This window comes from Dipteris shenzhenensis, chromosome 11 (genome assembly GCF_047967505.1).
Source record: "Dipteris shenzhenensis isolate YYH24624 ecotype China chromosome 11, Dip_SZ_1.0, whole genome shotgun sequence".
Taxonomy (NCBI): Eukaryota; Viridiplantae; Streptophyta; class Polypodiopsida; order Gleicheniales; family Dipteridaceae; genus Dipteris; species Dipteris shenzhenensis.
In genome coordinates, this window is record NC_141606.1 from 10,128,913 (window position 1) to 10,141,406 (window position 12,494).

The window sequence follows — 12,494 nt, forward strand, 5'->3', positions numbered from 1 at the left end:
ATAATGTATTAATTCCTTGTGATATGTGCCACATACTTTATCGGTCCTACAAAATCTAATACCCATTTCTGAAATGGATTGAGTGGGAGGACGCAATTCACAGATAATTGGTCTGCATTAGTAGGTTGTCCATCTCTTTGGCAATACCAGCACTTGGCCGCAAAATCCTTGAGCACCATTGGCCACTAAAGCCTGGCCTGAAAATTTTTCTTTCCTGTGATCTTTCCGGCAAAGTGTCCGCCTGTCGCCCCTTGATGAGCTTCTTGTAATACTGCATGCTGATCATGTTCTGGGATACAGTGCCGAATGACTTGGTCGATTCCGCGCCTGCAATAATCATAAATGGTTTACTCCGTAGTGCCAATCGGCATCGCTTATCCTTCGTAAATGCCTCTAGGCAAACCCTTTTTGTGAGGAATTGTAACATCTGGTCATACCAGTCTATTTCCCTCATCCCCTGTACTGCAAACAATGCAGGATCTGGTAAATCATCCAGGATGCCTTCACCCAAAATTTCTCATGTTTCTAATCTTCTCAGGTAATCTGCCACCAAGTTTTGTCTTCCTGGTGTATGTACCACTCAGTATTGGAATTCTTGTAACAACAAGATCCATCGATAATTCTTGACAGCGGCTGAGGCTTATTCATGAAATACATCAATGCTTGATGGTCTACACGGAACACCACTTGATTAACCAGAAGGTAATGTCGAAACTTACATAGTGAGTAAATCATACCCATTACCTCTCTTTCGTCTGCGGTGACAAAGTTTGGCCTTGCCTAGATGGAGGGGTGGCACATATCTTTGCATGGGACTGCCTAGGTGGAGGGATACCCTACCAACTTACCATACTATATTATTTTTTCCATGGACTATGTACAACATGCCTATGGGTCCTCTTACATGGAAGGGTGGCCCTTGCCCTACCACCTCAACCTTGGGCCCTTGGCACACTATATTCTATTCTACCAATGCCACATAAATTCACACACACATTCATTTATATCATTTCCATTGGTAATGTTTTTGCTTATAATTGTGTGTGTGTGTGCACATGCGAGCGTGCATGCGTCCGTGCATGTGCATGTCTGTATGCTTTCTTCAGAATGTCCCTCAAGCAATCTTTATATGATAGTTATGCTGCGAGGGACTTGGATTCTACTAGCCTTGAAGTGTTTTTTGACTATTTTTGAGTTATTCCATTAGGCTCTCTTTTGGAGTCTAATGTCATGTACATTGATTTCATGTTAATAATATAGTTACTGGTTTCACCAAAAAAAAAAAAGTGTGTGTGTGTGTGTGTGTGTGTGTGTTATATGTAATGGCAGAGACACTCTTGCAGGTAACTCCTTGTGTGCTAAAAGTCTCCATTGCTGGAAGGCTTTCATGCCCCCTTCACCTTTACAGGAATATCATCACTCTTATTTTCTCCAAGGCATCCTCCATGTGGATGGTATACTTGATGCAATGGGTATGGTCATCTCTTTTCCTAAATCTTCCATACTATATACTTTGGGACAACGTTGTAGGCCTATATGGTATGTATTGTCACAGATGCTTCATGATTTTCAATGAGTCATCTTTAGTCTTGGAACCATCTCAAAGACTAGGTTCTTCTATCAAATCATCAGGTTTTCCATGCAGTATCGTTTGTAGATAATATCGCAGTTGCATCTTTCTATCCAAGTGTCGTGGCCAGCTCTGTTGAACTGCATCAATTTGCTTCTCATACAATACTTTTGCAAAGCCATCCAAGAAGGTAGGAAGAACCAATAACCATCGATCCTCCATGAGAAAATTAAGAGACGCACATCAGCATTTGAAAGCATTAAGATACTCTTGCGGATTCTCATCCATCCGATCATAGAAGATAGGAATGTCCACCATTACAAAAAGAGAAATGAAAGTAAGAAAACACAAAAGCAGGTAACTAAACAAGATAGGATCACTGATTGTTCATCAACGCAAAAATAAATTCCATGACAAAAGTAAGAAGGTGCAAGGCCTGCACATCACCCTCTTCCTCAATCTCTTGCAATCTCCATGAAACTTCTACTAGGAAACTCACCGAGTGCTTTCTTGATGATTGTCTTAAGACAAAGGACACGTATGAGATAGTCACAACATTTGGTCTCACAATGTCCACATCCTCTGCAATATTTATAGATGATGACCCTGATGTGGGCCGTCTGCTTCCATTGAGGGGGTACCAATTCTTGCTTCATGAACCACCAGAAAAAAATTTGTACATGCTTAAATCTTTTGTACACTCGACTCAAGATTCAACCCACTTTTCTGAATCATACCTCACACAATTGTTGAGTACGAAAATTGAGGGACTTTGCTTTTTATAGCACCTTGAAACAATGAAACAAAAGTTATACCAATCTTTCTGCCTTTTGGCACTTATTGGATTATGGAAATTTGAACTAGGTCACCACCAAGATCATGCTATTTTTTTAGTTTGATCCAACAGAGTTACAGAGCTCGGAAGGATAAGCACTTCTTCTTTTTACAGCACGGTGGAATTCCTCCTCAACCAAAAGATATGGCCTCTAACATTCTTCATTATAAGATAATAATATAATTAATATATTTCTACTAGTTACATGAAAATGTACATGGCTTAGTGGTAGTGTAACATTTTGCTAAATTGCAGCACACAATGCTGTGCGGGTTGCCATGTCATTTGATGACATCAATCTTTTGGCATACCACATAACCAAGATGCCACATCATCAAGGTCGTGCCATGTCACCAAGGTTATAGCCACACAATCAAAGTTACACATGGTGTCCAATGTGAGACACCTGGCAGAAGGCGATGGCGTGGTAGGATCCACGTGGTGAATACGAGGGGTGATGATGTGGAATGGTTGAGGCAATGAGGTGGGACGAAGAGAGAGAGAGAGAGAGAGGGGGGGGGGGAGGGGAGGGGGGGGGTGGAAGTGAGGGGTGAGGGGAGAGAGTGTGGGGGGGAGAGAGGAGAGAGAAAATATGGGGAGAAAGAAGAGAGAGGAGAGAGGTAGAGAGAGAAGGAGGTAGAGAGAGACACGAGGAGAGAGACTGGGAAGTGAGGGATATCAAGAGTGGAGAAAGGAAGAGAAAGAATATGAGTAGGCAAAGAAGAGGGAGAAAGGAGAGTAGTGGGTGACTAGAGAGAGGAGAGAGAAAGAGGGAGAGTGGAGGGGTGGTGTTAAGAGAGAGAGAGAGAGAGAGGAAATGGTGTGTTTTTTTCAGAAGGAACTCAAATGAAGCTAGGGAAGGAGATCTACACACGAGCCACAAAGAAGCTTCCAAATGGTGACACGATCTTCATAAGGCATGGCTGTGGAGATTCGAATCCCAACAGCCACACCAAAACTGTAGTGGGATTTCAAAACCATCAGAAGGCGACAAGCAAAACCCATCTTCATGCTCCACAACCATAGGAGTGAGTGCAAAGGGGGTAAAGAGTTGTGATACGGGTAAACGAGAAATGGGAAGGAGAGGGAAGAGGGGGAAGGGAGATGGTATTAACATCAATAGAGCATGACAAGCAAAGGAGAAAGAGGAGGAATAATGATGTAGACATCAAAGGAAATAAGGAAATATACAAGAGCATGGTGGCTATACAAGAAGAAGCATGTCGCATCAAGGAATATCCGCTCCTAATAAATGTATCCTTCCACATGGATGGTATGTGTGGGGACATCTTCCATGTGAGCTAGGTGGGTATGCACTCTCAATTGTACGTGACAAGCCTTTGCCTCATTTTCCCACATAAATCAAACCCCATATCCCAAATTCTATGAGACTCCATGGATCCTTCCTATTTTATAATATGCACAAGCACCTAGGAGGACAAATGAAGGGTTGGCACATGGATGCTTGCCACCTCATCCTCCTTTTCCCCTTTATTTTACTACTATCCCTTGCATTATCTATAACCACCTCACATGGTCCCTACATGGAGAGGGTGGTCCAAGATTCTAATCCACCTCCATCGATTTTGTACTATTTCTCCCATGGACCCTGGGCCAAATCTCTCCAAATGCTTGCATGGGACCGCCTAGGTGAAGGGGTGGCACATGGGGATACCCTGCCACCTCATCATACTATATTATTTTTACCATGGACTATGTACAACACACACCTATGGTTCCTCTTATATGGAAGGACTTGTACAATGGACTATGTATAACACACCCCTATGGGTCCTATATTATTTTTATCGTGGACTATGTACAACACACACCTATGGGTCCTCTTACATGGAAGGGTGGCACATGGACTTGCCTTGCCACCTCAACCTTGGGCCCTTAGCACACTATATTATATTCTACTAGTGCCACACACATACACACTCATTTTTATTTATGACATTTCCCTTGGTCATGTGTGTCATTCTTTTGCCTCTAATAGTGTTGTTATAAGGAAAAGTTTACGAAGAAAATGTGACATGTAAATATTATATCTGTTGGATGTGGCATTAGGATTATAGTAGATTGTGTGCTTATTGTGTGCTTAGGGACCAAGGTTCAGGTGGTAGGGCATGTTCATGTGCCACCCTTACAAGTAAGAGGACCCATAAGTGTGTCATGTGCATAGTCCATCCTTCCACATGCATAGGATGACTGTGAAGGCATCTACCATGTGAGAAAGGAGGATGCACACTCTCAATAGCATACAAAAATACCTTATCTCAAAAATCAAACCTTCTTATTCTAAGGGGCTTAGCACATGGGAAGAAATAGGATGGGAATGGGAAAAGGTGGTCCCAAGTGGTCCCATGCATATTTCTATCTTATTCCCATCCCACCATGTGCTAACAAAAAAAGAACTAGGGATGGGTTTAGGTAGAAGAGGACACATGGCATCATTTCATGTGTTGAGGAGGTGGGGACCACGTGAGGACAAGGACACTTGTCATCCTCCCATGTTTTGGAATCCCTAAAAAAGGAGAACCCATTTTGGTTGCCAAGGTCTAGAGGCCATGGTCCAAGATGGGAGAAAAAGTAGCTACTCCCATTCTAAATCCATGCTAAAGCATTTGGTCTAGGATGGGTGTAATGATGACTCATTTATTGGGAGCTCCCCTCCTCTTCGTTATATAAAGAGAGAACTATTACATGATGTGACACCCACTTTCTTGTATTGCTACCATGCTCATGTATTTAGCTAGATTTCCCATTGCTTCTTCTTCCATGATGTTTATGCCATTCCCTCCTCTTCCTCCATTCCTAGTGCTCTCTCTCTCTCTCCCACTCTCCCTCTCTCACACACACACAATTTTTTGATGAAATCTTATATTTCTCTGTGGGAAACCTCAGAAGAGGTGAAAACCCACCATGAAGTACAAAAGTAAAAAGATTATAAGTAGGCCTCTGGGAAAAGCCATAAGACTAACTAGAAAGTTGAAAAGGAAAAATGTTTATACAAGTCTCTAAGTAATGCAAATAACCAAAAACTCCAAAAACAAAAGGAGGAAAATATGAATTTATGTGCCTCCAAGTGACGACATAAAGACAATATCCTCCAAAGTGATTCCATGTACCAAAAAAGCATTGAGTGAAGTAGTAGTGCCATTAATAAAATGTAATTTCTTTTGACCTTTGTGATTCTTCTTGACATAAGCAGGAAGACGAAATCGTTGAATCACTGAGTCAAAAACCTATTGCAACATAGGATGCATATTCTCAAGTGTAAAAGTAGATTTTGGGGGAGGAGAAGCATCCTGAGTATCTTGCACTCTCAAATCCACAGTCTTTTCCACCGTATCATCAACTATATCATCAGGAGAGAGATCCACCTGTATGTCATGTTCTATCAAATCCACCTTCAAATCCTCATGATCATCAGGAACTATATCTGAGGGAGATATATCCACATGTTGCACATCAAGCTCTCGAAGATCAGAGATAACACCAATGGAAGATATGGAAGCAAGAGAGGAAGAAGGATCATCATTAGGAGCAATTTGAAACTTCTGCAACTGAGAGTCTGGCATAAGAGTATCCTAGCAAGAAAGAGTCTGGAAAGGATTTGACAAAGGAACCGACGAAGAGACTGTAACAGAAGCTTTCCCTGGAGTGTTCACCCGTCTCCATTCTTTTTTATGCTTGGGCTGTGCGAACTTTTCATACTAGAGAGGAGTAGGAACCTGAGGGAGGGGCAAAGCGCCTTTTACACAGTTTGATTGACTTGCGGATGCAGAGCAATATCGAGAAAAATGACCAACCTGCTTGCATTTGTAACACACATTTGGGAAGGAAGCAAATTTTAACAGAATGCAAAAAGGATGGGTCAAACAAAAATCACGATCCAAACATGAAGGTATGGCCTGTTCCATATCCCACAAGACAAACTCGGATGTCCCTGCTCAAAACCAAAAAATTCTGCTTGGGAAGGTGTAGCACTCTGCCCAAGAGAGCTGCATTAGAGGAGATATGCGGGAGCATAGGTACGGGCAAAGCCTGGAGAGTGAGCCCTAAGCCATAACTTTACGCTAATAATATTGGGACCAAATGCCAATTATTGCAACCACCAGGCCCATTACAATCAGCTACCACTCCTCTGTGCTCCTTTGCTTGGTTACAGTGAATTCAATTTCATAATTCAATTTGTCTTTGCCTCAACCAACTTGCTTGTTTAACCCCTCTAGTCATTTGAGCAATTGTTTGCGTGCATTTTTATTCCAAAGGCATGAAACCACAGTCATGGAAGGGCAAGGAGTAAGTTGTACGTTCCTATATCAGCCAACTTAAAAAAAACTGCCAATCCTGCAGCACTTATCATGTTGCCCGTTGCTCTAATGTGTACACAATACACATAAATCATGGGCATTCTGTTCCAAACACATGTATCTTACAGGTGACGATACAAACAGCCACAGCAAAAAAATAATTCATAGATATTTATAAACCAGACTGATTAAGTTGGCATAGTACTATAAAACGTAAGAGATTCAATTGCCTTACAGGATCAGTGTTTGAACGCTACTTTCAAACCTTCAAATCCATCACGGCTTGTTGTCTAAAGCTTACTATATATCCCTTGTATTTTTGCTCACCTGAAGTGAAACAAGTTTTGGATTAAAGAATCAATTCTGTGAATTTCCCAAAAACCAAGCTATCCACATGAGCTGCACCCCTAAGACAAAAACCCACCAAGAAATCAACCATTTCATGGCTTCAACTGTCCATAAAGGCGCTCCAAGGGCTACACCCAGTTGTAACCCCCTGGAGAGTTGCAATACACTGTAGGAATTGTAAACAAGGGGCAGCACTGCCCAGACAGGTGACCGCCATTGCCAAACTAGAAGTTCAGTAAACATATGCACTAGCAACAATGCTGCATAGGGAGCTACCATTGCAGATATGGGGAGCAAAGCAGGTAGTGTTCCTAAAAAACCTCTCTTTGAGGCAATAAAAGCAAGCAGAGGTGCCAAGAAACCAACCATGTTCACAAAAACTGTCCAGACTCGATAGCCTAACGGAATCTGGTGATTAGCTTTCTTACGGGCACAAGAATTAGTCATAAGTAGAAAAATGGATGCCCCCAGATTAAAGGTACCATCCAATCCTGCTAATGCTAAGAGGCCAGCTGTAGCAGATCCTTCAAACAGGGGTACAAATGGCAACCACAAAGTTGGGATAACTCCTGTAGTCAGTAACATAGATGGTCCTAACAGCCAGAGTAGCCATCTCAGGCTAGTGATAGGAATGGTGTGACCTTTGCCTTCCGGGGATGAATTCAATGCTTGACAGGAGTTTGCGATTCCCACAATCCCTTCGGAAGGAAATGGATTCTCACGAGCTGACTCAAATAAGGTGTCATCATCATCACCATAGAAACCTTCAGAAGCCTTGGTCCATTCTGTTACGGATTTCTTATTTGCAAACCCATGGAGGGACTCCTTACTACTCGTAGAGTTCGTAAATCTGCAGAGGGAGCTAACAGGATAGTAGTTGGAAGGATTCCTCAGGTTCCTGCTTGCTCGGGAACTCAAGGAACACCAACCAATTGAAGGCTTTTGATCAATCTGAGTATGGTGATTACAGTGGTGTGCGCAAGCCAAATCCATGCCTGATTTAGACACAGGCCACGATGGAAACAGTCAGAAATTCATTCCTGTAACTTTAATCACACGAAAACTATGCATGTGTGCAATACAGACTAAAATATTTGAAGTTGAAAAAATATGGCTCTCTTTTCAAAGCCACAACACAATATAACAAAAAAGACCAAAACTTAGCATGCAGCCCTACTGTCCCAGAATACCAGCTCAAAGATAGGAGAACAGAATACTGCATGGCTATGTGCACTATAGCCTCTCCGGTTCTAGAAATATAATGAATTAGCTTATAAATACATACATAAAGATATACACATGCTTGTTACACGCATGCTAATTGGACACAAAAAACTCATAGTTAACAGAGTCAAATTTGCTACGAAACCTGTGCAGTATTGACGTTAATGCAGATATCAACAACCGCTGTCATCTGCATTGTTTCAGGAAATTCATCTGTTGTACGCATAACATTAGCAATCCCATTTACAATAGCATGGGGCTTGTAAGTGGTTCAAAGAGAATCTGATATTTCTTCTCCACTGATCGTCTAGGAATGAACTTCACATACTCTGGATTCGCATTTATAATGTTGAATACTGCTATGAAGCAGGAATCTGTTTCTAGGCTCTTGTTTTCTATAGCATCAATCATAGCTGAAACAGCGCCACCCTCCTGAACATTGCGCATATCAAGTCCATTGTGATTTGCAGTTTACTGTAGAATGACTATTTGCTGGTAAATAATAAGCCATTGTTGCCAGAGCTTGCAACTTCCTCAGATTTGCTGACTGGATGAGTTTAGAAATTAACAAGGGCAATTCTGAGGCACCCTTAACAGAATTTTTATGTAGATTCGATTGCTCAACCTGCTATACTGTTTCCATCATGACGATGGTGAGCACTCTTAGCACTTGACTGCTTTGCCTATTGTTAAAAGTCTGCAAAGATTCCATGGATAGCTGGCGGTATTCTCTCAAACTCTCGGGACTACTCTTTTCTTAAATACACCAACACTTGGTAACTATTAACTATGCATGCATGCAATTTGAATTTAAGCATTAAGCTACTCTTCCATCTAAGCGAAAGAAAGATGAAGCAAGAGCTAAGCATAGAAGCCAGAAGCAAGATGAAATCTAGAGGACCTTTGAAAAGCCATTATTGGTCTTTCACTGATACCATGACATGTTTCGCTAGTACTGAAGATATGACAGTACACTAATGGCAACTTTATGGAAGCAGTAAGAAGTTATCTGTGGCAAACAGCACTTGCGTGGACAGGTACAAATGGCAGACAACCAGTGGAGCTAGTTGGCCTAACCCAAACCCTCTCGAGGAGGAGCAGCAATAGGAATGACAAGTGTCTTAGTTACAGGTAGAGCGAGCTACCAAATTGCTCGATCATTCTGCAAATAGCCCATTGGATACAAGAACAGGTATTTGGCTAGCCCTTTGCTAGTTAGCCACAGCCTGAAACATGAGACAGGTGAAACGTAGCCCACCTAACAAAGAGAGGGTCTGCACCATTGATTGACTTCTGCACAGGCCTTTGTAGTCAGTTGAGCAAGCTGGAGGAACTCATTTTGAAACAAAACTTAAGTCGTTGCAGTAGCAGTCCTTATAGCCAGTCTGAAGATTGGCTGATAAAAGTAGCCCTCATCAGAGTTAAGTGTTCTTTTTCTTGGAAAAAAAAAACCAGTAGTTAGGGATATTCCCTATGTTGTCGTTTTGATATGCGTATCGTGTGTACTCTATGAATGAGTTGTGCTTTCAATGGTTGTGTGGAAACATCTGTAAAGCTGGCATCCGAGGAAAGACCGGCTGTAATCTAGGCGGTCAGGCATTCGGGCGCCTGTATAAGAGGATGGAGGGGGAGCGCTGCAGGCTGCGCAATAGACAGGCTTATACCTCTGCGTGAAAACAGAACGTTCTCAGATTTAGAGTAGTTAGACCCGCTATTTATCATTTCCATGCGCTTGCTAAACTGAACGTTTCGTTCCCTTTAAGGGAAGCCGAAGAGGTTGGACGGGTGGCGCAACAGCTAAAGCTGGAAAGAAAGTTTACTTGATGGGATCGAGGTTTTCACGAGGATCAGTTCAAATTGATGGTGAAGACAATAAACCTGCAACTGAGGAACCTGATCGATAGCAGCGACGAGATTTCAACGATCGATCGTGAACTGCACACAAAATGACACAAATTACATCGCATTGATAAAAGAGAAAGGAATTACACTACAATCCGTCCTCGTGTGTTTGCTCGATCCACGCCTCTGTAAATCAAAGAAGAGCGATCTAGCTTCAAGAAGGGCCGATCAAACAAATCGGAGTTCGTTTTGCATGCAAGAAACGAACAGTATGGGTAAGGAACCAAAGCGACCTGTTTCCTCTTTCGTTTGAACATATGGGAAGAAATTTTCGCGATTTCGCCCCTGAAAGGCGGCGATGCAACTCAAAGATTTTCGAAACTCGCGAGATGATTACGGAAGGAGCAGAATAAATCAAAGGAGAAAGATGGGCGATGACGATGGAGCGGATGGACGGAGATTTTAGCAACGCAAAAAGGATAGACGATCGGTCGTAAAGACTTTCTGTCACCGGAAATGTCCGTGTTTTAGTGGGGAATGAACCCTTGAAAACCTGCAAACTATATACAATCAACCTGTAACATTTTCATTTTCACCTGTCAAAAATATTCTCTCAATTTTGTCAAATCTGCAAAATTTTAGGCCATTTAGTTATATTTTAGCTAAAAAATCGGTAAATTCTCAAGATAAACCTTCAAACTTTGAAACCCCAAGTTTTGTGATTTGTTGAGAACTGCAACACGCATCCGGCACTTGGAGGGCCTCGGAAATGTCTATGTCGGTTGTTCGACTCCCAGTTGATCGCGCAAAATGCTCGAACAACCGGGAAAGCACGAACTCAACCTATTCCCCCACTTCGAGAGCCCTAAGGAGGCGAGCACTACTTCTTGGAATCCCATTAGTAGAGGTCTCCAAGGTCATAAATATCTGTCCTCTCTAGGTTGCACAAAAAAATTGAGAGCAATCCAATTGTTAGGTTGGGATCAAATGGCCACAAACCATTGAGGGTGAAGTGTCCATAATGACCATGCCCATGCCCATGGGTAATCATTCCAATGAGTGAAACCTTTAATTGCCATGCGGAATCGGTGTCCTTGGACCTCACCCAAAGTCTTGGAATCACTGTCCTTTTTTGGTCCATGTTATCATGGATTATGCATACATACTTTTTTGGATCCATCTCGGAGTACCTACGCCATGCATAGTACAAGTTCCTGCAACTCTGTTGTTGTATCATATGCATCTTTCTCTCCTCCATCAACGAATTGCGCTCATCTTGACTTTTTGTGGCTACCAATTGAGCCTTGATCTGACTGCACGAGCTACATTTAGAGAATTCTCTTGTCTTAGCAAGGGCTACATTTTTGAAGTTTGATTTCCAAATCCTACCAAATGTGGATGTGGATAGGCTCTCATAACCATGTTGATTAAGCAAAATGTTGACCTTACGCATGACGTCTATCTTCTTATACACTTCAGGTATCACTTGTTGTGTCTCTCTAGAACCATCCTGCATGGTTCTACTCTTGTGAGGCATATACTCTATGCTATTATCCACAAAGTGTTGAATGAGAGCCCTACCCATACCTGTGTGAACCTTGCTTCTCCTCACAATCCCATAATTCCCATCCACATATTGTTGCACACCACTCTCGAATTGCTCCCTATATCGATAAAATGATGTCCTTGGGATTGCATGCATCTCGTACCATGCTCTGCAACACACATCTTGACCATTTACCTTGAAGTTGTAGCATATCCTCCCAATGCATTCATGATGCCGAGCCATTGACAACACATCGTATATAAAGTTTATATCAGACTCCAAGGAGCTGCCCCAAAAATTCTTCCTTATAGACATTGAGAGGTCTTGCTGAGCATGCTCGCAACACCTACTACCACAACAATCGATGGAAGAAATTTGCTGCACTGACTCTAGTGACATTTTGTACATTGGCGTTGGAGGCTCCCTTTGCTTAGGCACCTTGCTAATGAAAGTGTACCTTCTTTTCTTTGAAGGTGGAGCATCCTTTTTCAACATTCTATCATTGACCACCTCATATGTCCCAACAACTTGGCTCATGGGCACATATTGTTGCAATGGGCTTCCATCAAGTAAGGTAATCTGCTTGATGGGCCACTTAACTAGGTTGAGAGATTCGACATCTTGCATAGAAGACCCTAAGTCACTTCTTATAATTTGTTCTTTCTTTTCAATACCCACACCAATGCAATCGTTACCCCCAATAAATCAAAGTTTATAGAGTCACTCGGGGAAAACATACAAGATCACACCTTCCCCCATGGTCTTTGTTTTGTTGTCATCCCACAATACAACATTTTTCTCTTTGCAAGA

The 12,494-nt window shown here is 42.2% G+C and overlaps 1 protein-coding gene across 1 annotated transcript; it reads right to left on the reverse strand.

Moving 5' to 3' along the window:
- Window positions 1-6,930: 6,930 nt before the first annotated feature.
- Window positions 6,931-10,524, reverse strand: LOC147896604 (cytochrome P450 family protein). Its single transcript, XM_087382089.1, has 3 exons — window positions 10,432-10,524; window positions 10,175-10,231; window positions 6,931-8,067 (listed from the first exon to the last, which is right to left on the reverse strand). The coding sequence occupies exon 3, from the start codon at window positions 8,063-8,065 to the stop codon at window positions 7,082-7,084; it is 984 nt and encodes a 327-aa protein (XP_087238215.1). The 5' UTR covers window positions 8,066-8,067; window positions 10,175-10,231; window positions 10,432-10,524; the 3' UTR covers window positions 6,931-7,081.
- Between the last annotated feature and the right edge of the window lie 1,970 nt (window positions 10,525-12,494).